Below are 25281 nucleotides of genomic sequence, written 5' to 3'. Positions count from 1 at the left end.
CGGCTGCTTTCACAAACTTATTCAAAACGTACTCTTGGCTGCTAGGATGTTAGGTGAAACTTTTTAGGAAAGCAAGAAACATAATGCTCTATTTTTTGCGTGTTAAAGGCACACGAGACGGCTTGGAGAAACGGCAAACGGCAAAGAGGGTGCACATACCAAAACTCTATGTGGACGACGACACAACTGAAGATGAAGATAAAAAGAAAGAAAGGTAATGATATTTTACCAACTGTCACAGGAGTATAAGCCAAGTATATCAACAAAGTACAGCATGCATTGTTCGCACATTTCATTTAGTCTAAATTAAAATTGTACTCCTGCATACACATGTATGAGCCGCTGGATAGGAGTGCTGCTCCACCAATAGTTTTTCACGAGGGAAGTGTGCATGCTTTCTTTTTTTCTGTCTGTAGAGGCGAAAGCATCATCGTGCCGCTGCGAAGACAATGGCGTATGAACAAATCTTGCAATCAAATGTGAAGGCTGCATTAATCAGCAATGAATGTCTTCCAACGAGCCAAGCTGGACAAAGAAAGGTAAGTGCAACTTGAATTTAGTAGCTAGCTGATATGTATTGCAAAGCTGACATTTATCTTGCCTGCAGGGCGCGAAATGGACACGAACTCCGTCGAGTTCTTCGTGTGAAAGTGACTCGCTTTGCTCTAGAAGTGAGTTGCTTCAAGCAATGAAAGAAAAAAAAATTTGGAAGCGAAGAGCCCTCGACCTGCAGAATCAAAATCGAAAACTGCTTGAACAAACAATGACATTGCAACGCTGCCTCCAGTCACAGATATTTAACTGTAAGTGCCTCTATGTTTTCATGCTGGTGTTCAACTTTGCACTGCAAGGAATGCACATTTGACAATCACAAGTTTATAAAAGACATAAATCATGTGTTCTAATCATTGTTTTAGTGGAAGCGAGGTTTAAATTCCTCCCATCTGGCGGGCCTGCAAGTCCTGCAGGCTCTGAAATGGCCCAAATTCCACTTGAAGGGGATGATGAAAGACATGGTAAGCTGTGCGGGGCCCAAGCAGTGCAGCCATACAAAGGGACATTTTTAGCTTTACATTGCTGCTGTTGGCTTATGTGCTTTTGAAGAAGCATGTTCATCTTTGATGAAAGCCGTGGGAGAAATGTATATATCCTTTTGTATATTCTCCATGCAGACCTGCCAGAAACTCCACCAGCACTGCGGAGTATTCCACATGCGGAACCCACTGCATCACAGCCCGCCCAGACTGAAGGTAATTTTATACAGCATAAATTTGTACTACAAATGCTATACATATTTCATAACCATTCGCATCGTTTAAATGTGCATTCAGTGAAATGTACATTGCATTTCTTCCTGTCAATTCCAGAGTTGTTATTGGAACACATTCGAGTACGATTGAGTGCTCCTTGTGGTTTAAGCCAGGGGTCCATTTTTTCGCAATGGTTTAGATTGCATGACCTCCTTCCAACATATATACTGCGATAAAAGCATTGCGAATTTCAGAAAAGGGCAATGTTTTGAATCCCCGCAATCAGATCCCTGTCGAATCCACGGTGCTTATGTCACTGTCACAGTAAACAACACTGCTTTACATGTGGCTACATATGCTTATTCAGACTATGCTTCCATGACTGGTAGTGTGAACGAGCACTAAATTTCTGGTAAATGGTTTACTCGAGACCGAGGCACACATATACACTGAGGATCCACACATGCCTTCACAAATGCCATGGATATTGGGAAGACTTCTTGCTTTGATACATGAGAAAACAGGCGCAATATCGTAATGCACACCAGAACCAATGAAATATATTTTTTTCTGGCAGAGCGAGGCACAAAGGGCACCTAAAGTTGCAGTGATTGCTTCTACAGCTATTATTCTTGTTACTTTGACTTTGTCTTGGCAAAACCAAGGTTTGTAAAAAAAATTGTCTGCATCCACATGTGCTGAATGCAACACTAGCCACTTATTACGTCCTTTCTTGACATTGTAACACTTGATTAATATAACCTTCAGGCAATGGCCCATTTGGCTCACTTGCTAAACAACTGCTTTCTTGCAATTCAAATAAGGCATTAAATAGCATTTTTGCAAGCATACATGTGTGCTATCTGGTTGTGGACTACACTTGCAAATGGTTTCTGACTTGCATGGGGCCAAAACGATACCTTAACGGCGCAGTGTTCCAGTCTTTTCAAGTCAACATTATAGGCAGCAATGTCGCTGTTGTGCTGTCTTTACTTGTGTAAATTCTTGCACAGTTTGAGTGGTCTGACAGAAAGTGTTGTTAAAGCACTTTTTTTCAGTCCCAAGATAGTCAAAAGCAATATGTAAGAGTAGTAGTCCACTACCAGATAGGACGTACGTGTTCTTGCAAAAAAAATGGCTTTTAGTACTTTTTGTGGATTGCAAAGAAGCAGTTGTTTAGCGGATACCGCAGTTTTTTGGCAAGCTCTGTGCCAGCTAGTTGGGCCATTGCCTGCATCTTAATTTAAGAGAGCATTATAATGTCGGGAAATAATGCAGTGAGCAGCTTGTGCTTCATTGTAGCACATCTGGGTGCAAACCATACGTTCAAGGGATCTTAGCTTTGCAGAAACACAGAGCAATAATAAGATTAGTAATTGGAAGCAGCGAAAATTGCAAAGTTAGCTTCACTCTGCCGCTTCTCTGTCAGAAAAAGAATTGTTATTTTTAATGGTCTGTGCTCTGACACTGACCGTTTTTTGGCACAGAAAGTCTTATCACTACCTGTGGCACTTAAAGGCATGTGTTGTGTATATATATATATATATATATATATGTGTGTGTGTGTGTGTGTGTGTGTGTGTGTGTGTGTGTGTGTGTGTGTGTGTGTGTGTGTGTGTGTGTGTGTGTGTGTGTGTGTGTGTGTGTGTGTGTGTGTGTGTGTGTGTGTGTGTGTGTGTGCCTCAGTGCCACTCATTGAATGTAAGCTTCTGTCTCACTCCTCTTGTTGCTAGCATTTAAAACCTGTTAGAATGTCATACAAACGAGGCCAGATGTCAACTGTTGTCTGCTAAAAACGTTTCTTTTTCTGCTTACAGCACAGAAGCCAAACTTTTCATATACGGAAGACGGCTTCGTAAGCGATATTTTGTTGCTTAACCACTGCTTAGCAGTTTGTCATAGAATAATAACAGAAGTATTTTGCTCATATATAGCACAATTACTGCATGTGTTTAGTGCAACATACTTCAATTGAGGCGTTTTAAAACGAGTCAACTAATTACAGCTCGCCCACTGCTTTCATGTCTTTCTGTGCTCGTTGTTAGTGTGTTGATTTCCTTATGGTGTTATGTAAGCAAACAAGCTAAATTGTCACAGTTTGGTTGTGTCATAATATGTGTCAGTGGTAGAAGAAACCTGTGACGTACTTGTATAAGTACTGACGTTCACTACGTCAAACACTTGCCTTTGCTTCGTGTTGTCGACAAATTCGACTTCGCCCTGCCATCTGCTAGCCGCCTGGTTAGCTCAGATGGTAGAGCGGCTGCCCCGGAAAGGCGGTGGTCCCGGGTTCGAGTCCCGGACCAGGACGAATTTTTCTTCAACTCTGAGGCTTTTTTTTTTCGAGGAACCCGTATGGGTTTCCTTTGTAGCGATTGCTACGAACGGGTGGATGTCTGATTTTCCCTTTATTCATTACTTCTCTCCACCTTACGGGTTTCCGCAGAACTACTACGTCAAACACTTGCCTTTGCTTCGTGTTGTCGACAAATTCGACTTCGCCCTGCCATCTGCTAGCCGCCTGGTTAGCTCAGATGGTAGAGCGGCTGCCCCGGAAAGGCGGTGGTCCCGGGTTCGAGTCCCGGACCAGGACGAATTTTTCTTCAACTCTGAGGCTTTTCTTTCGAGGAACCCGTATGGGTTTCCTTTGTAGCAATTGCTACGAACGGGTGGATGTCTGATTTTCCCTTTATTCATTGTATAAGTACTGTAAGCCAACTACAACAAGGTCAAGCACCATATGAAAACTAAATGGGAATGTTTGGGAGGTAGTACTGTTTGGAGGTAGTAATGGTAGTAATTGTTTTTGCCTTTAACATGGTAAAAGAAAAAATGCACTGGCCTGCTCGTAGCAGCACAACCTGTAGCCTCTATGTGACACTCTGTGAAGCTAATTTGGAGGCTGCCCCTTTTCTGTTTTCATGGGTGGTGTGTGTGCAGGTTACGTAAACTAGTCTGAAGATCATTGACCATTGCAGTTTTATTTTTGCAGTTTCACCTAAAAGATGGCTTCTGTATTTCTGGAGCACAAGCGGCTAAAATCTGTGCCGACAAGAAAGGGACGCTTGTGTGTAAGGATACAGTGCAGGGTCTGTGGAGTAACACGGTCCTTGCCACAAGGAGCGTCAGCGGCAATGTAGCCCCCAGGAAGAGGGCATTGGGCGAGCTGCCGAAACAGCAGTTCACCCCAAAAAAGGTGGATGTCGTAGTGGGTAAGCTGTCACAAAATGTTAATGCCACCACTAAAAATGCAGCTTTGGGTTTGAATGCTGCAGCTCACTAAACAGTAAACATTTGGGTAGGTTGTGGTTATACTGAAATGATGGAAGAACGCACAGCTTCTCTTTCCATTGCCTTTAATTTCTTGTACTGCTTCTACTTTACATTGCTTGGTGGCAGCCTAAGAACTTTGTGCAAGGCCCTGCTACAGAATCAGACAGCATTTTTTCTCTGTGCTTCCGTGCTTGAAAATGTATTCTCAAGATGTGCTGATAGTTTTCATCTATGGGAGTATCTTGTGTTATATTACTATAATTTGCAAACCAAGAAGTCACAGCAAATGGTGTCAGAAAGCTTATGTTCACACTGTCACAGACAAATGAACACTGGAAGACTTGGCAACAGTCGTAATTTTCACACGGACATCTATGAAGTAATGATCACAAAATTTTCATTACGTTGAAGTGCACAACTTCTGGAAATGTAGCACCCAAGTGACCTTAAGTGGACTGAAGTGAGTTTCAACTGAACCATTCATCAAAGGACACAAGGGTCGTGTTTAGTCCTAGTTTCTTGGCACATTGAAAAGTTTGTTTACAAGGCCAAAACGTTTTGTATTCGAAGAGCATGCCTTTATTGTAGTCTCATGGGAATGATCAAGTGTTATTAGCTGAAGCATCTAAGCAAATTCTCCCTAAATTAATCAGTGGTACTTCTACCACTTCATTCTTAGGTTATTGCTTGTGCAGATAATCTAATTTAAACATACACAGATAAGATAATTTGTCATAATGAGAATATTTTCTATATTCCGCTCCAATCACTATATCATTGTATGATTCTTGAAGTTAATTTTTTGCTTATATAAGAAACATTACAATTGTTTTCAGTTACAATCCAGCACTGGGGCCAACAGAAGAATGTGGATGTCCGACACACTCAAGAATTTGTCAAGGCTCCTCACTGAGAAAATACAATATGTCTCGAAGGCCCTTCGAAAGATGGAGTTCAAATAAATAAAAAAAAAGCTAAACTGCCTTTGTTGCGTGAAATCCATCAGGAGAAGACGCCTTTGGTAGGCTTCTACTGTGACCAGTTGCAATGGGGACCAACTGGGACCAGTTGCAATGGGGACCAACTGGAACCAGTTGCAACTGGAACTGGGAATTGTTCCATAAACCAGTTGAACTGGGACCAGTTGCATTCCAGTTGCAAATTTTCACCTGGGAGTAATGGCCGGGAAACTCCTCAAGCGTACTTTCCCCCACGTGTCCGTCGAGGCTTCGGGCGTGATGCTGCGCAGCTCCTCCGGGCAACTCCCAGGTCCAGGGTCAGGCACAGGTCAGCATTTGTTTTGGCGACATGGAGGCAAACGTTCCCCTTTACTTAACCAAGGGGTCGTCGCCGACGCTGCTGGGCCGAAACTGGATTCTCATGCACTGGGCGTTCGTCTGCCAGAATACCCGGAAGCCAGCCTGCATGTGGTGCAGAGCTGCTAAATCTGCCAGGAGCATCAGCGAGCCTTGCGTCATGTGGAAAGCACCCCTTGGCCGTTCCCACAAAGACCCTGGTCCCGCCTACATGTGGATTTGGGGGAAACCTTCAAGGGCCATTACTTCCTGGTGGTGGTGGATGCCTTTTCGAAGTGGGTGGAGGTTCTACCTGTCACCACTCCATCAGTAGGCAAGGCCATTGCAGCGCTACGACAGGTCTTCGCCACCCAGGGTTTGCCGGATGTCATCGTGTTTGACAATGGTCCTGCTTTCGCCAGCACAAAGTACCTGGCCTGGCTGACGAAGAACGGAATCCGCTGGATGATGGTTCCGCCGTACCACCCTGCTTCAAATGGTGCAGCCGAGCGGGTGGTGCAAACCATCAAAGACAAGCTCAAGAAGAGCTAGACTGAAGATTTCCGGACGCAGATTGCCCGGATACTATTTCAGTACCAGACCACGCGCCAGGATCTCACTGGCCGTGCCCCCTGTGAGCTCCTGTTGGGTCGGATGGTCAAGACACCCTTGGACGTCTTGCATCCGGCCTTCTGATCCACAGTGCTTTTGAAGCAGCTGAAGCAGAAGCTGGCTGCTGACCAAGGGTGCCGTCCCGGGCCTTTGCCAGAGTCGGGAGCTCCAGCTTTCGCCAGCAACTTCCGTCCTGGCCCAGCCTGGTCTGCCGGACAGGCGGTGTCTCCTGCCAGCGCCTCATCGCTGTTCGTCCGCATGCCAGACGGGGCCATGTGGCACAGACCCGCCGACCATGTCAGGCCTCGCCTCGGGACCTGGCCAGCACCCTCGACTGCCACTTCTGAGTTCGAGCCCGCAGGAGGACTAGCGGTAGCACCAGTCGCTTCCAGCGGAGCACCACCCACCTCGGATGCGGCAACCGTAGCCAGTGGTGCGGTACCCGTTGGGCCGGTGTCAAGCCCAGCACCACTCACGAGGCCGGCCACTACAGACCCTCTGGATAGAGCGAGGCTGGCTCAAGCAGCACCCGGCGTTGCCACACCCGACCCATCAACACCGGTGCCTAGGCGAAGTAGTCGACGGCGGAGGCCACCGGACCGTTACTCGCCTGGATAGCAGGCAGCGTCGACCCAGCTAGGGTGGAGGCAGAGCCTCATATGGACGTTTGTTTTTTATTTAACAAACAAACTGGGGGTAAGGGGGTGTAGCAAGCATGTGACGCCCTCTCAGGCATAATGTTCGTTCGCCGCCAGGCTTGGTGGCCTGCTAAGCTCGGCAGGCAACATTGGTCACCGCACCGCAATGAACACCGACGAGCACGGCTGCTCGGCGGTCAGTCATCGTTCAGCACCACCACGCTGTGGAGCGTGTCTAACGGAGGGTGCCTCGAGCCCTCCCTTGTTCACGAACCCGGGTGGATCGTGACAGCACATGCCACTCAGTTGCAAGTTGGAAGTAGCTACATTGTTTTGTAGCACTTGGAAAATATTAGTGTAGCTATTACATGGATAAAAATATCAATAGGGAGTATGCACTGAAACTCGGCCGCAATGTGGCACTACAGTGCCTTGCGTCGAGTGCCATGTTTGTGGTTGTGCTTGGCTGGCTTAGCTGTGAAAACGCTTTTGTTACTGACGCTTTCAACAATCCGTTCGCCACAAAAAGCTGATGTGTACTTCTCGATCGGCGCGACTCCAGTGTAACATGCAACTCAACTACTACGCAAGGTCACTGCCTGAGCCCGAGTGCAGCAGATATATCATCGAAATTGCGAAATGCGGCGGAGATGACCCGTTGGCGCTGTCCGACGACCACTTTACGAACAATGTTGGTTTTTATCGAAGTGTGAATCGTGCGGACATCAGCGACTATCTAGTCCACGGGACGAGTTTCGTGACGCGGGTGCAGCTAAAGCGCTATAAATCCCTGGAGGCTCATAATTACGTCACCAGCGATCTTGTGGAGCCATCAAGAGTGAGCGAGTGAGAGCCACCAGTTCGTGATGGCAACGTCGTCGTCGTTGGAAAGGTAGGCTGTACTTATATAATGTACCACATGTCAGCGGCTTGGGGCATTTTTTCAGTCGTCCAGAAAAAATAGCGATGGAGCAAGCAATGGATGTGGCGCCCAGTCCGTCGTACTTGTCGCTAGATCACCGGTGGAGCTGCTGACATGTTCGTGCTTCATACGCCCGAATTCGTGCTCACAGTGTCTAATCGCGTAAGCTAAACACTGATGTATCTTTTCTCACTGTGCAGGTCGGCCACTTTCAGGAGTTCAGAGATAAGCCGCTGCTGCCAAGGCTGTTAATTAAAGCTCACGGGGAAGTTTTGTGCGTGCACTGTATGTGCATGGCTGGCCTCGGGGAGGCGTGCTCACACGTTGGAGCAGTGCTCTTTTATTTGGAGGCTGTTGTGACACGCCGGGATGGCCGATCATGCACAGATGGGCAAAATGCATGGCTACCGCCTCATCTCGTCAGTCTGGAATGCCGACCGGTGGCAGAGATGAACTTCGCGTCTTTCGCAATGAAAAACGCCGCTTGGACGACACTGAGGCTGTCCCCCGCGACCCACCAAGTGTTGAAATGCCCAAGCCGAGAGAGGACGAGATGTTAAAGTTTTTCTCATCATTGAGTAAATGTGAGGGTAGGCCAGCACTTCTCTCGCTTGCCCAAAAATTTGCTGACCCCTACATTCCCTTGGGCTTGAAGTACCCTTAGCTCCACCTCTGCAATCTGCAAAGGAAGCAGTGCCCAATTTCCTTGGAGGATGTACAGGCAGAATGCCGTAATGTCTTGGAGGACCTCTCAATTGAGCCTGATGTAAGTTTCTTCGTCTCTTTGTAGCTTGCTTAGAGCCAAACCTTGCTAAAAAACTAATTCTGCAGGTTGTTATTGTTGTAATGTGCCGTGCAGCCGTGTGTCAGCATCTGTTCACAATCATAATTAATTTATGCTAAACCTGCACATGCTGCGTGGGCCCCTCAAATGTATGCAATATTGTCATGAATCCACAACATCCTTAAAACATTACAGCAGAGCTAAAAAGCAATCAAAAGGATAAATATTTGTGCTTGTTTGCACATGAATTGCAATTTCCTGCATGTGTTGCATTGATCGAGAAGCAGACGAAGGCCCAATCTGCATCCGAGAAGTGGAATTTATTTCGGACTGGACGCATTACAGCTTCAAATGCAGGAGCGGTATTAACATCATTCACCGATTCTTCAAAGAGCCTGCCGAAGAGACTGTGCTACCCGGTGGACTGCAAATTCCAGACTGCAGCAACTCAATGGGGAAAGAAGAAGCTGCTGCGAGGGCAACTTACATAGAGGCAATGCAGAAGCACCATCTAGGCTTTAAATGCGAAATGTCTGGCCTCCACATAAGCATAGAAGGACCATTGTTGGCTGCAACTCTTGATGGCCTTTTACATTGCAATTGTTTTGGGGCTGGCCTTCTGGAGATAAAATGTCCATACTCTGCAAAAGATGTACTTATTTGCGAAACTCCAGAGCAGCAACGATCGTATCGTGTAATTGATGGCAATGATGCAAAGCTATTGAGAAACCATCATTACTTCAAGCAAGTAATGATGCAGATGTTTGTTTGCAAAAGAAACTACTGTGATTTTGTAGTATGGACATAGAAAGATATTTTTATTGAAAGAGTAATGTTTGATAAGGAGTTCTGCAACGAAATTGTGGATAAGTGTGCATTGTATTTTGAACGAGTTCTCCTGCCTTAACTTTGTTTCCGTTATTGGACCACTGCTGCTGAAGAAGTAGTAGTGGAGCAAAGTGCAGGCAGTCAGGATGATAAATATTGCCACTGTCAGCAGCCAGTATATGGAGACATGATTAGGTGTGATGGGAAGCATTGCAATCGACAATAGTTTCACTTCCAGTGTGTTAATTTGAAGAGGGCACCTAAATCGCGGAAATGATTTTGTAATGACTGCAAGGAGTCGTAAAAAAGGTACTGTACATTTTCTAGATGCTTTGCACTATAGACACATGTCAGTCAAATGATACAACAGAGTCGCACAGGTTGGTAAGTGCGGCACACACAAATACAACCTTGTCAAGTGCGCTCACTTTCATGCTGTTAAACACCTTTGGCTCCAAAAATTCAGTGGGAAGAGTGCTTTTGAGAATGGAGTACTTGTTCCTGACTAACCCAATAACTCTTTCAACATGAATCCTATCATTTGCTAGCCTTAAGTGTTGCCTCAACAGAGCATGCAGCAAGCTGTGGCTTCCCTTTGGTGAAGGCTGGGATTTCCTGCTTCGCTCCACACATGCCCACGGCATAAGAGATAAAGAAACCCCTGTCAGCCAGCACAGAGACGCCAGGTAGCAGGTTGCTAAGAATGCCACACGATTCTGTCAGCATTGTCACTGGTGCGTCCATCCCGCCCTCTTGATATGTGCGTGATTACACCTTGCGGAGCGATGCCAATTAAGTACTTCACGGTGTTCGCATGCTTGTACGTAGACCATGTTAATGATCTAAATTCCATGGCTGAAGGTCTGTCCACAAAGACTTCAAAACAATTAAGAATCACTGCTACTTTCTTGCCAAATGTTTCTTGAAATGCCATTGGCATCGTTCTTTGAAGATCTTCACGTTCTGGTCATTTGATTAGACTGCTGAGCCTGATGTAAGCAGCATCAAGCCACATTTCTATCCTCGTTACGGTTGACTGGTGAATGCCAAACCTGTAAGATAAACTGCCGAGTTCTTATGTGCTTCAATAAGTGTTACTGAAGCTAATGCAATGAAGTTCACCAGCACAACATGGCTATTGCATGCTCAACTGTGTAGTTCTACGTAGTGCACGAAGCTTAATGTTACAAATGAATATGGGTATGGCTGTTGCCCAGAATAAAATACAGAATAATATACCTGTATGCAAGATCTTGTAACAGGTCGTTAAGCCATAACTTCATTAGGAAAACGGCCCTTTCCTGAAATTTACTCAGGCGGTTTCGTAATGTATGCCTTACATGAGGCTCAACTAGGCTGTAAACAGCCTCCAAAAATGCATAATTTGGCAGCCTTGTGTAAAACACCACCATGTCTGGGTTGCTGCGGAGCACATCCCTGTCTCCAGGGGCTGCCTTTGCCAGGCGACTGCGTGCACTATCCAGGTCATGTTGAAGGCGGTGGTTTTCTTCCTCCAGTGAAGAGATGGGGGCTGACAACAGGTCAGCTGTCACTTCTTTGTCCATCATGCCTGCATGATAAATTGAATGTGTGATGGCCATATGAAGGGAAAGCACTGGTGTCAACACAATGTATAATGTTACTTGTTTCAGCACATTTACATGAGGATTTTTATTATTCTAATAAAGTATGACCTTGAATCTGCCTGTCAGACTGAACTGTTTGCTATACAATTAGCTTTCAGTGCAAAAGAAACCGCATCCCTAATTTTCACATCCATAATGGTCATATTGTTCTCCACATATCGCACCTACACCAGCATTACTTTTTTTTTACTGTTATGCAGTCTTGGTAAGAACTGAGCACCATTCACATGGCTGTTTCAGAAAACGGCTGGGAGGAAACCACCAATAGAAAGAACCCCAGCTGAGGACACGACACCAGAGAATGAGCCGACAACTAGCACTCGTACATCAACTGAGGACAACTTAGCTAATGTAAGTCTTTGTCACCTCACCATAATCAAATTCATATGCTTTAGCCTCCCTAAGGCATTACCATTGTGGCATTTCTATTAAACGAGAATTATCTTAGTGTATTTTCACATTTTCAAAGAAAAGGAATTCTACGCAAAAGCCACAGTGCTATTCTAGTTGAAGTATTTTGAAAATTTGTTTGATGGGTTGAAATATACTAGCTCTACTTGGCTGTGATGTCTGTGTGTCGCTAGATGTCTGCTTTCAGCTCTCATAATTTTCTGCACATTGCACCTGTAAAAGCTTTAACTCCGTGTGGTTTATTTACAGCTCTCTGATCACAACTACGCCGTATTCGAGTCTCCGAAGACATTAAAGAGGAAAATGGATCTCTGTGTGGACTCAGTAGTTGGTGTCAAGAAAAAGCTGAAGCTGAGCCTTGAACGAGAGCGCCGACTGAGAAAAAGGGTGTGCACATTCACTGAGATAATTAGTGATCTCAAAGAGAAGAACCTTGTTTCAGAAGATGCCTCTGCAATGCTTGAAAGATGTTTTTCAGGCGCGCCTCTAGAGATCATGCAACGCCTTTTGAAACATGCACCAGCAGAAGGAGATACGTCTGTCAAGTACAGCCGAGAAAAATACCCCCCTATGTTGCGCATGTTTGCACTTACACTGCAACATTTTACTCAACAAAAGCCTAAAACTATGTGAGAGAAACTTGATTGTGCGCTGCCGCATCCATCAACAATTACCAAGTGGTATAGTTCTGTAAATGGTGAAGCTGGTTTCACTGGTGAAGCTCTAAATGCTATCAAATCAAAAGCCAATGAGGCCAAGAACAAGAACAAAGAACTTCTGTGCAATCTTGTGGTCGACGAAATGGCCATCAGGAAGCATCTTGAATAGGACGGAAAGAAGTTCAGAGGCTACGTTGATATTGGAAATGAGGTAGATGATGACAGCAATGCAGTTGCATCTGAAGCACTAGTTTTCATGCTTGTATCTCTGGTTTCTCACTAGAAGATACCCTGCGGTTATTTCCTGATCAATGGTCTCTCGGGAAAGGAACGTGCAAATATAGTGAAGTTATGTCTTACCAAGTTGCACGACACAGGAGTGCATGTCACATCCATCACTTGTGATGGCCTCCGATGCAATTTCACTGTTTAAAGATTTGAAGAAGCAAACAGCTACATAAAGGGGCTCACTGATGTAATAGGCACGCCTGTCTTCAAGACACCAAGAAAAACTCCATTTCTTGGCTTCCTTATTACGATTGAGAGTGTAAAATGCCTGGCATCCACTCTCCTCTTGAGTGAAGCTCCTCTGTTGCGCTACCTGCTGACTTACAAGCTTTCCCAGGATCACATTGAACTCTTCTTTGCTGCTGTGCGAGCAAGAGGGGGATGGAACAATAATCCCACAGTGGCACAATTTGTATCTGCATACAAGCGACTCGTCACCCGCAACCAAATCAAAGGCGGTGCAGGCAATTGCACATCTCTTGATGAGACACGCATCCTGTACGTGTCCAGCCACATTTGTGCTGATGAGCTAGACATGGCGACAGCAAAATTGAATGGCACCGAAGACCTCATGCAACACGCTGACTTTCCAAGTGAAAGTGAACTTGATGCGGAAGTTGGAAAGCTCCCTGTATTGTCTCCCTACTTAGAAAATGTTGTACGATACATTGCTGGATTTGTGTGCCGTATGGTAGAGCGCAAGATGCCACGCACCCTATGCCACTCAGCTACTATTGCAGAGGCATGTTCTTCAGCGCTCTTGAACAGGAAGAACCGCGGAAGCCTTGCCAAGCCATCATCATCCACCTCGTATATCTGCGAGATGACCGAGAAGGTCATTCGTCTCCAGGAAAAAGTTAATGGCGGTAGCCTTTCAAAGAGACAAAATGTGGATAGCGCCTGGACAGCCAAGGTCATGGGTGAGCTCTCGGCAACTCGGCTCGGCCAGCTGTATCCAGAACTGCACGAGCACATGTTTGAGTCAGCTGCTGACTCAAATCATTTTGTGCGTCTGGTTAAATGTGTCATTGGATGCTACATCAAGATTAGAATGCACCACGCTGCAAAGCAAGCAACAGCAAAGATCAACAGCCCAAACATCTGCAAGCGCTTGACGAATTTGGTACTTTTCAACCACCAATAAGGTAATGGAATATGTGATGTGAGAAAACTGCCAATTTTCGAGTTAAATAAACCACGTTTTATTTGTGTACTTATTTAGTTCTTAGTCAAGGCCTCAAACACATGTAAGTTAAGTGCGTTGATGTTTTCTTCTAGTTGTTTTTCAAGACCTGAATGATGACTGGTAAAGAGATGACCATTTGTAGATAGTTGTTGGTCCCCAGAAAACCATAACATACGTTCATAGGCTGCAGCCATTACCCATCAGGTTTTGGAGCTCGTTACAGGTTACCATTTCCAAGGTGGATCCAACAGCACAGCATATTGTAGCTAAGGGCTGCAGAAAGTGTTTGACCACCTGCTCTGCAACGCATATTAAAATCTTGATACGGCACTGTGGCAGGTTGGTTTAAGTTATGAAACCTCCAAAAGAGCTAACAGTGCACACAGAGGTTGCGAAGTTGAACAACACACAAATGATTTGAGGGAGGAGCCTCAGTCTGCTATCCAACATTTCAACCAGACTTCTCTGGAAGACCCCTCCACCCTTCAAAGAAAGGTAAATACTGCATGTGTGCTGTGTACTCTGAAAACAGCAATAATGCCCGGCTGTGCTAGCTCAAGCGTAGGTCTCTTATCCCTTTTTGAAATGCCATTTAGTACTAAGTTACCGCCTAGAAACAAGCATCAGAGCGAGTTTGAGGTTATTTTTATCTTAAACGCGCTGCAAAAGCGATGAATTTTCGTTTACAATCGGCCAACTAGTTCCGACTGAAAGTAAATTCTGTTGAACTGGCTGCCTTGATCAGCCGCTTAGCGACAGGACCGCCCATATTTCGTTCCATACCGTTATACTGTTTCAGCAGCGCGAACACGGTTAGGAAAAAAGACAGAAGGCGGACAGGACAGAGCGCTGAACTATCAACACGATTTCAGCAGCGCGAGCACGGTTAGGAAAAAGGACAGAAGGCGGACAGGACGGTCCAACCACTGGGTCCAACAAGCCCGCCAGATCGTGTTATTCATATTGCGTTCGAGCTCCTGCTACTATTTCTAGGGAGCACTGCTACGATATACAAGCAGAAAACGTTATATTTTATGCCTTTAAACATTCACTACGTGCTCTTCCAATAGCCAATTTGAACTGTGCAGTTCTAACTGCAACAAAGCGCAAGCAAAAACGCCAACTCCGCCGTTGAAAACCACAGCAGACGCCGACTTCCGGGACAAGCACGCACACTTTCGGTCACTTCCGGTTGCCGTGTGAGCGCGCGGCCCCGAAAGCGGCGATGCGCCATCCAGAGCCCCCTAGTGGAGATCAGTGGTACAGACTCGATCACACTTGTCCAGTGTGGCCCGGAGGCTGCTCCGCACCGCGCCTGCGACGCCTAGCGACAAGCACCGGGTTCGAGATAGGCCGGCGCTGGGTGCACGCGCGTGGCAGCAGACGACCCCAAGTGGAGTCCGCTGCTGCCACGCATGATGACGTCACAAAAAGAAAGCTTAGTAAAAAATACATGAAATGCTAACGTTATCGTTTTGTTGTTAAACACACTACGCCTAAATAAATAAAGCATTTATTTTGTGCTGCGTTTTAAAATCGAAAATGACTGTCGGCGCCTACACACGCGTGCACGCAGTGGGAGGACCGTTGTGATTCCTTGTGGCTGTGTGGTGTGTACTGTAGTATTGAATCACTGTGTAATATCGGCGAGTACGAATAACGTTGCCGTTACGAAGCTACAGAAGCTTCCAACGAACTGTGCTGCATCCACGAAACAGCACGAAACAGCACGACATGTCGCATCATTTGGACTGTCGGTTTCGAAGAGTCGTGGTAGCACAGCGCCGACTGCATATTGGGTCACTGTGTAATATCGGCGAGTACGAATAACGTTGCCGTTACGAAGCTACAGAAGCTTCGAACGAACTGTGCTGCATCCACGAAACAGCACGACATGTCGCCTCATTTGGACTGTCGGTTTCGAAGAGTCGTGGTAGCACAGCGCCGACTGCATATGGTGCCGACACGGATCATGCATATTGCAGGGTGTGTCGTATGTAGCGATTCTTTAAGTTGTGTGTACGCCTTCTGGCAAAGTCAGATGCCTGTTTGGCCTTGGACACCACGTCGACACACTGCTCTCGAGCTCGAAAACGCAGAAGTGGTGCGCGTCGGCATTGACGTCGATGTAGGGTGCATACACATTTCCAAATCGCTGTGCAAAGTAAGGGCGCCTTTTGTCGATGAGCAAAGTGCATTCAAACATTTCGCGTCGCCTTACGCACGCAGAAGCCTAGTAACGAAAGCCTGGACGTGAAACGTGAATCTAACAGAAAGGTCGGTTCCCGCCTGAAGGCAATGTCAGCAAGTGTCCGTGACGAGTGTCAAGTGACTCACACGAGGCTGGGCGTTGAAAAGTGTCTCTCGAGTGCCGCTGCTTTAGTCAGGCCAGGGCCCAACCCGCTTTCATGAACCATTTAAAATGCCCAGTGTATTAGTTGCTATAGATTGTGGTGCAGTGAGACAGCCATTCCATAGCAGCCATGAAAATTACCTGTGGAAGTAATAGTAATGCGATAGGCTTTCGTGGTGATTGTCATTATGTATCACATGCATCGGAGTGCGATCATTTACACCCTGTGCTCGTGTTTAGATAAATGCCTTATCTTCTGAAGATACGGTACAGCACCTGGATCTTGAGTGGATCTTTCACTGTACAGGCTATACCAAAACCTCTCTACCTTTGTGTGCTTCATTTTTGCCAACTGTCTTTGCTCCACAAAGAAGGCCAAGTTTCTTTCACTGAGTTTCACTCACTAAGGGAACAGGCTTGTGCGACTTGCAATCAACAGGGTACAAACAAATGTGGTAGAGCTTTAGTTGTACAATATTCAATTGGGGGCCATTGTACATGCACCCCTAGGAAATCATTTGCTATGGCAAATACTAACGTAGTGGGATTTCTTTTTTAAATTTGTATGCCTTAATAATATTGTTAAAATATAGAAGTATGTCTGCAAATTTAATAAATTTGGAGATCCTGACGTAATTCCTAATGCATGTTGGTACATCATATTATTCCCAATGGACTCCTCAGTATCGCTGTTATTTCTCAGCATTCTCCCACAACAGGTATTCTTTCATCTCTGAAACAAACGAAAGTCCTCCCGCTTTTCAAATCTGCTGACTAAGGCATTTGTAGCTATATATAGATTGATCTTCTTAGCACCTTATTCAAGTAAAATGTTAGAATACGTAGTTTATAAGCATACTGTTGAATTTATTGAATCGCATAATGCCAATGTAAGTTCTAACATGATTTTTTGCGTGGATTTAGTATGATGTCGCAGTTAACTCACGACGTCACTCATGCTTGTGTTTTCTAGCAATGTCAATCATGATTAATAGTTTGCACTTCATTTGCTTGCTTTTTTTCACATTGCGTGGTGTGTGCATATTATTCTTGTATGTATACCTGAATAAAAAATTCAGTTGCAAGTCAGTGCTCCTGTTGCGTTTTCACTGTCCTTCATACTTTGTGCACTGTTTCTACTCTTTCAAAAACGCACTAACTCGTCCAGCTCTCAGTATGGAAGCTTAAAGTCAGCTGTTAACATGAGTATCCAATAAACATGGAAACTGTCTGTAGGACAATAGCAATGATTTTACTGTTTGCAACATGCAGTTTGTACATGTTGGTACAAGAAGATTTCAAAGAGATATACAGAGTGTTACAGTGCGTAAGGTTGAATGGTCCTGTCCCTGCCATGAATACTGCAATATCATCATAAGTGTGCACAGGTCTTGCACTGCAAGCCAGAGACTTGCTCCAGGGCTTTCTTATTCTATAAAGTGTCAGCTGCTTGCATTCATAATGTGGTTGGTAAATTGCTTACCTATTTCCCACCTAAGTTCTCTGCATTTCATTCTGCTGTATTCATCGAATTGTTTTCAGCACTGTTCTTTCAATGACATCAAGGGTTACATTCATATTGTGTAAAGATGTTTTCTAATGCACCAAGATTAAAGATTCTGACAAGTTTTCAAAGCTGACACAATGGCAAAAATATTCTCAGCCATAAAGTGTGCTCATTGAGACACCAGGCACCTTGTCCCACAAAACATCAATCAATTCTATTTTCAAATAAAAGCACATCAGTTTCTTACTTGTCAAGCTACATCTCTAGGCACCACATGGTCTTTCCAAAAAGGAGGTTGCACAAGTATTTAAATGCACTTTTTAAAAGTTTACTGTTAAGACTTGTGTTTCCTTCATTTGAGTTGCAATATGTGAAGTAGATAGCAAGAGTGTTCAGCTTTAGTGCATCTGCTGTTGACAGAGCTAAGCTTACATGAAGGTGAAAGGGCATCCCTGCATATATCAACCCAATGTAAAGGTATGGCTTGATAAAGACATGTTGCGCTGGAAAGGTTAATTAAAGGTCAGCAGAATTCTCTGGTAATGTGGCATGCACAGCTGGGATACAATATTCAGATCACTTTGCAATTACTCATTCGCTTCTTGCTTTCTTTCTGCAGCATAAGTCTGCATACTATGGTGTTATTTATCTTCATAACATCATAAAAAAATTGCAATTCATTGCTCCACCAAAGGCACCATCAGCCAGCTAAGCCATTCTTGACATAAAGCTTCTCAGCCTGGTCGCTACATATGTTAGCTTTGAGAATGTCTTTTCACACAAACTTATCACAGGAACTCTGGAAAGGAGGTCAAGAACGCAACATAAATCTTTGGAAACTGATTTGTCCAGCCCAGTATCATTTTACAGTCCTGGCTTTCTTGATGCCAGTTCGGGACTTAAGAAGCTGCAGCTTAGCATGCAAGGTGTCGAATTATATATATTTCAGAGGAGCTAGACTTGAAAAGCCATTTTATTATCCCCCACATAAAGGTCCAAAAGGCTCTACATGAAAACTATGAGATAAACTTGCGCAAATCCCACGCAATGTGAAAATTGATGTTATGTGAAGTATTTTACAGGTAGTTGGCTATGCCAAGGTGAGGTATTGCTATCGGTGATTCGAAATGAACACTCATGTGAAACTTCCTTTTGAATCTCAAACGGAGGTGACCAACAACGGGTGGGTGTGCTGCTGCTGAGACACCTGAATCTTTTCATGTGAGCCATCTGGTTCCAACGCAGGTAGCGTGAGAGTCGCATGACAAAGCTGGAATGACGACAATGCAGCGAACACGATGGCATCACAAACATAACACATCCACACATCTAGTGGCACAAGCTAATATACAACTTGGGCTACTGGGTTGGCATAAAAACATGTAAGAGTAACAACCCCATTATTGAAATCTTCCAATACAATCTATAACAAAAAATTTTGTGCTTTGTTGCACCTATAGAACTACATCAAAAAATTGTATACTAACATAAGCAAATACACAATAAAAAGTCCATTACAGCAAAAGCAATATTGTATTACTTATGCGACATTATTTTATTGATGAGGCCATGAAAGTAGAAATGCCAGGTGATAACACTTTGCCAAAGCTCAAGCAAATGTCTCATTTAGTCCACTTCCTGTTTGTTGGACTTTAATTTGCTGGTCATTGATTGATGCTTGTACACGTTGACATAGCTCCTGCCAGTCATGGCAAAAGCTGATATTATTGTGATTATGGCATGCAGTTTTTCTACTCCAAGCCCAGCTGCTGCTCTTTTTTTTTAGCATAGCTTCCTTCAGTTGCAGCAATAATATAAAGTTAATATGTGCTGGGCCAATGTACAGATATTTCTGTACTCTTGCATGTCATCCTATCTTTTTACTTCTCCCATTTCTGCCCAGAATGATGCAGTTGATTCGATTTCCAAGGTTGCTTTTGCATTGCTTGTAATTAGGCTTGGAAGGCAGCATTCTCCACTCTTTTTCTGTCCTTGCTGGATTAGGCAACAAGCGAGAATACTGCTTCATGTGGCACAGTGGTTGCTTTATTTTGTCCTCCAGTGTAATAGCAGTTGCTACGAACTTAGCAAGAACCTGGTCCAGATGCCAGCAATCCTTTCTGCACCTTCCTCACAGATGTCTGACAATGCAAATTATTGGCAGAAAATTTGCAGATCATGCACTTCAACTTGCTCACCAGCTTCAATGCATGTTGCTATGCAACGCTTGCAGCAGTTTGTCCAGTTAACATATTCCACTGCCAAAAAAACTTGTATGTCTGTATCAGCATCACTCTTTTCTCTGGTGTTTGGTCGGATGAAGTTCTGCAAGAGAAGAATCTGCCAGTCATCGCACGAATTCTTGGGTATACATTAACCAAAATATTAATTGAATTGGTTTAGGCAATGTAGGTAGTTGGGTGAGTTGGTTCAGCATTGCAGGCTTGTAAAAGTATATAAGATACAAGGACAATTAAAAGAAAGCACAAGAATCAGTAGTGAATGTGCTACATGTGTGTTGTCCTTTCTTTTGTACTTGTATTTTAGGTGCATTTACACGTCTGAAATTGTTTAAGCATGTCGCATCTTAGTTTCAAGAGGTATGGCTGACTAGATATTGTGTGGTTTTTAGTTTTCCTGCATGGGGTTTACATCTGAGAGAGAAAGAAAGGAACAAGGAAGGCCGGGTAAGTTAACCAGACGTACATCCAGTTGGCTACCCTGCATGGGGGTGAGTGTATGAGGGTTTAAAAGAAAAAAAGGATGCAAGTCGAGACAGTTCACTCGCACAAAAGACAGATGGTGTCTATAAGTATCTTTTCAGATTCGTTTATTTTAGAAAGTCATAAGAGCATGTATGCATAGCTTTCTTCATTAATATGGCCAAGCACCCAGGATCCTAGCCTCTGTGAAAGGTCGACTATCCAGTTGTGTGGGTACACTCTAAAAGGGCTGACATTGGACATCAAAGACTGACAGGGGAGGTGTTCAATGGTCTTTTTGCAGTTACAGTGGTCACATTTAATAACGAAGGACAGTGAATTTGTAAAGGCACTTGATCAAGTATGCCTCTAAATACCAGGGGTTACAAAGAAGGCCCAGATGTCATAAACAGTTCTAATAGAGCTTTCTCTCACCCCGAAGGGGAAATGGTGATGTTGCAGCACGTGCAAACATCTTTGAAAGTGGAGGCTAGTGAGTAACAATGGTTATTGAAAATGTAGCCTGAGAGCTCACCACTTTCAAGCAAACGAGATGGTACTCAAGCAAGATGGTGGAATGTTGAATATGTGCTCTGAGCCCTTTAGTATGTATAGCTATGTAGGCCGAGATTAGGTCTCTCTGCTGATTGCAATTGTAACAATTCAACTGTCAACAATCGTGAGTGTTTTACACACAGTAGATTCAAGAAAATGCTACCTCGAGACCATGGCTGTATCACCAATTTAACCACTTCAGAGCTAAACTTACATTTCAAAATGCTAAAGGTCTCGTTAACGGCCATGCGCTCAAGAGGGATTTATTCAGAATTATTTGTCTAGCATGCCATACATGTACCCGCCTGTTGTGTTAACTAGGACAGGGACCATTGATTTATATTTGCAGAGGCTTTGTAACAGTGAGGGCTGTCTTTAGGAATTCAGTAGCCACACAATACACGATTTGTGGTGCAACCAAAAATATATCTGAGCTGTGCTCCACAAGGGCAATGAGAAAATCACTTTTGTGATAGTGCATTTCGCACGGATGTAAGTGTAAGTCAGCGTGCTTTTTTTTTCTTTTTTTGCTCACTTCCTTTCTTTAGTCCCTTGCCGTCTAACATGGAGAATAGTTTTCCAGGGCTGGGGCTTCTCTAGATGCAATTAAATTTTATCTCGAAAGAGAGAGAAGAGCTAGATGTTGAAGATTTCACAGCCGCTGACAGTCCACAGTACACTCAAAAAAAAGTTTACACCCTTTCGGGCTTGTCTTGTCCTACAGCGATAATCGTCATATCTGCCTTACTTGCATATTTCCTTTCTTGAAAACTCGGTGCTCGATACTTTACTGTCGAGACTGTTGTGTCAAGCTGATTACGCACAAGCCGTTCGTGACTAGGAAGTACCGGCCTCGCAGTATTAAAGAAAGGAAATGTGGGCAAGATAAATGACGATTATTGTTTGGGGACAAAATACAACCCAAAGGGGGCAAACTTGACCGCAACATAGACATCTTGTGGGCTAAATTGTACAAAATGCAGTGAAGAGGAGCATATGTGCTAATATATATATATATATATATATATATATATATATATATATACATATACACACACACACACACACACACACACACACCTACACGTGGGCAAAGGTCTTGTATGTGTTTCTTAATGGTTGTTGACAGATTTGCTTTATCTTCACCACAATACAGGCAAGTTATGTTGTGGGTTATACAAACTGCATTGCTGTGAAGCATACTTAGATTGAAAGGGGGCTCAGTTCAACTCTCACGGGGACTATAATAAAAGTCCCTAATTACACACGTGCGTACACGTCGTCTCCGGTCACAGTATGAGCACTGAACCATCTGATATGTGTACCGAAATGCATTCAGAGGTGTTTCTGGTGTGGTGTTTTAAGCCGTTTTTTTGCCCTCAGGATTCCTCTCTGTTTGCGCCCTCTTTACACAACCGCTCGCGAACAACAATAAAACCAACTAATAAACCCAGCTATTCGCTGCAATGCATAATTGTTGTCTGCAAATGGGCTTTGCAGCAGCATTAAGCATTATGCAGTGAAGCGCTATCGTAAAAAATTTAAACTCCGGTAAACACATTGCGCTTCATCATGTTTTCGCAATGTTCAGTGTCTCGCACGTAGCCAGTATATATATATATATATATACTGCTAGCTGTTACACCTAGCTGTTACACTAGCTGTTACACCAAAATCTATCGGCTTCATCGCATAAAATTTGTGCTGCAGTGAAAATGTATTCGACGTGTACTATACATATCCGACTGCACTGGTACAATAAACCATCCACAAAATTAAGCCAATAGCTGTTTAGCTTGAGTTTCGTAGTTTTAGTGTCTTCGTGCGAGTTAGATGTTTCCAACTTTCTAGTTTTTTGTCAGTGATGTTCATTATTACGTTGTACTGCAAAGAAGCTGCATGTCAGAAGTACATATTCTTTACTCGTTGCACAGTGACTAACAAATTAGTGGTTCTCGCCATGAACTGCTGTCCATATTCACAATGGTCACAGTGATCTCACAGTCCCTGCAAATAAGTACTCATTCAGCTCATACTACGTGTCTTTTGGTGTGCGCTACCAATCAGTGATTCATACTGTCTGCTGTTTGCAGTCGTCCATTAAAGCTGTATGTGTTAGTACTTAGAAACTTGGACAATATGCAATGATTTACTCATTTTTGTGTTTTATATTTACATTCTTTTATTTTTTCCTTTGTTATTTCCAATGCAATACAAGGCGTTGTGCAGGCTAACGATGCGGTACTTGTAAATTTATTAAGATAGCTCTGTTTTTTTAACACTCTAAACATGCATGGTTTTGAATCTGTCTTCGGTTATATGTGTAAACGGCAGGAACTTCTTTCTGGTATAACATTCTTGGTTGCAGTGAAGGATGTATAAATATAGCTGATTTCGTAATAGCTTCACGATTTTTCTGCGCCGCAGTTCTTTGATAGCGCACTACCAATACATACAGAATACACTATAAAAATGTCTTTCCGCACTACATATTAAAATTTTTGACGAGGTGTTTGCACCTGTGAAATTCAGGAGCCGTTGTGTTGTGGCTGCCCAATTTACGTGTCTGACATTTGTGGCACGTTCGCTAGTATAGGAAACAAAGGTGGCAGTCAGGAACTGCTCTGCTTCCTTTTTACCCAATCATGTTGGTGTTCTGATGGTCTATCTTTTAGGTAGTCAGAGTTGTTAGTTGATAGTTCTGCATCTACTGTCATCGAAAGCTTCATAGTTAGCCTTTGTGAAACATGAAATAGATTATCATATCTTGGTGGTGAAGCAGTGCACTGACAAGGACAAGGCGAAGACACCTAAGAATTTATGACACTAGCTGCAAGGTATGATGATTAATCACCAACTAACCCAGCTTTCCACATTAATGAAATATATCATTTACTTGTAGCGTGAAAGAATGACGCAATAGAAATGTCAGCTTTTCATATGAAAGTATGCATGCACGTGATTCATGCATGTGTGCTTTTTTGATCCAGCGATTCCACAAAGGCAGCCCTGTCAGAATAACTTATTCTTATGTGACAATAAACCAAAGTTATTGTTGAAATGTTCTTTCCCATACTCACTTGAATGACTGAGATGCCCTTGTACTTAACTAGAGATAGCTAGTTGGTCAGCACACTTAATGGCCTGGCCAACTAAGGTACCACTTTGCCAGAAATTAATGGTGGTTTTAAATTACACCTTATTGTGCAAGGTTTTGTTTAGAGAAAGTAGATCACCACACAATAAGTTAAATGACTGACAGTCACTGAACAAGAGAATCTTCTGCCTGGAGTCAATGTTTGGACAAAGGGACTTGCCTTATTAAAAACTGATTTCCACATAGCTCATCACTCGCAAGGGTCGAGGAGGATATCAGGTGCGTAAGAGTAAAATGAAGGCTATGGAAAGGGGAAGTGGAAAGCTTTGAAGGCAAGGATTAGTTTGCGATAGTAAAAGGGGTGTGCTAAGGGTTCTTCCAAGTGGGGTGACGAAAACAACCCACAAAACTTCAAATGAACCATTACATACAAGTAGGCGTCAACCTACTGTGGCAGCCTTTTAGGGAAACCTAATTAAGGCAAGGCTTGCACTGTCAACTCTGTGGACAGCTGAAAGTCTCATAATCATTTCACGTAATGTCCTGGCCATGACCAAATATAATCTGGAGCTCCTACTGTTCCACTTGCCCTGTGTATTTACTATGATATAGTGTTACCTGAAAACACATCTTTCTTGATGGACAGCTTTTAAACTTGCAAAGCCTTTGCTCACATTAACAAACTCGGGCTTCTTAAGCACAATGTCAATTTTATTAGCTTTTTGTCAATGGGTAACTGTTCTATGACCTGTGGTGTACAAAAATTATTTATCTTCCGATGGTGCTTACTTGTTCAACATCTCCCAATATTGCACATCATTTAATATTTAAGACAACAGCAGTTATAGTGGACTAAGGATGACTGTATTGACTGATGGAACTACCCACATAAAAATATTTCACTTTTAGTACTCTTAAGAGTTCAGCATTTGAATTGTTGAAACATTCAAATGTGGTCAAATACACTGGGTTACAATTATTGGATTGTGTCTACATTAGAAAGAAAAGAATGAAACTGCTGCCATGTCATGTATGGAACACCTGGCTTATAAATTAAGTCATGAACTCAAACCCTAGCAGGAACACGGATTTTGTTTTTTCTACAACAATGGTTTTTTTGTAGGATCATTTCTGATCACTAACTCAGCCACGCTAGCACCTATGAGTGGTATATATGACGGCTAAATTAATATTTGGTACATTATATTTTAAGCTTGTTTTTTTAACTAGTATATGCACTTGAACTGACGACTTATGGTTGTGCAGCTTTGCTAA

The 25281-nt window shown here is 43.7% G+C and overlaps 1 protein-coding gene, 1 long non-coding RNA gene and 2 other non-coding genes across 5 annotated transcripts in view; 3 read left to right on the top strand and 1 right to left on the bottom strand.

Annotated features, from left to right (window-relative positions):
- Positions 1-323: 323 nt before the first annotated feature.
- Positions 324-8987, top strand: LOC129383081 (uncharacterized). 2 transcript variants are annotated; one of them, XM_055067333.2, is made up of 6 exons: positions 324-803; positions 918-1016; positions 1173-1250; positions 3068-3105; positions 4243-4462; positions 5360-8987. In XM_055067333.2, the coding sequence occupies exons 1-6, from the start codon at positions 689-691 to the stop codon at positions 5434-5436; spliced, it is 627 nt and encodes a 208-aa protein (XP_054923308.1). In that variant the 5' UTR covers positions 324-688; the 3' UTR covers positions 5437-8987. The 2 variants fall into 2 exon arrangements, with proteins under 2 accessions (XP_054923308.1, XP_072143455.1); XM_072287354.1 differs by lacking the exon at positions 918-1016.
- On the top strand, positions 3487-3561 carry TRNAS-GGA (transfer RNA serine (anticodon GGA)). Its single transcript has one exon. It is a non-coding gene; the product is annotated as a tRNA-Ser (tRNA).
- Positions 3770-3844, top strand: TRNAS-GGA (transfer RNA serine (anticodon GGA)). Its single transcript has one exon. It is a non-coding gene; the product is annotated as a tRNA-Ser (tRNA).
- Positions 8988-9075: 88 nt separating the features above from the next.
- LOC140216800 (uncharacterized) overlaps positions 9076-25281 on the bottom strand; it is a 157981-nt gene continuing 141775 nt past the window's right edge. The window contains exon 2 of the long non-coding RNA XR_011893485.1: positions 9076-11172. This is a non-coding gene — a long non-coding RNA (uncharacterized lncRNA). The remainder of the gene's footprint in view (positions 11173-25281) is intronic.

The sequence above is a fragment of the Dermacentor andersoni genome, chromosome 3, assembly GCF_023375885.2.
Source record: "Dermacentor andersoni chromosome 3, qqDerAnde1_hic_scaffold, whole genome shotgun sequence".
Lineage (NCBI taxonomy): Eukaryota > Metazoa > Arthropoda > Arachnida > Ixodida > Ixodidae > Dermacentor > Dermacentor andersoni.
This window is presented reverse-complemented; position numbering and strand designations above follow the sequence as displayed.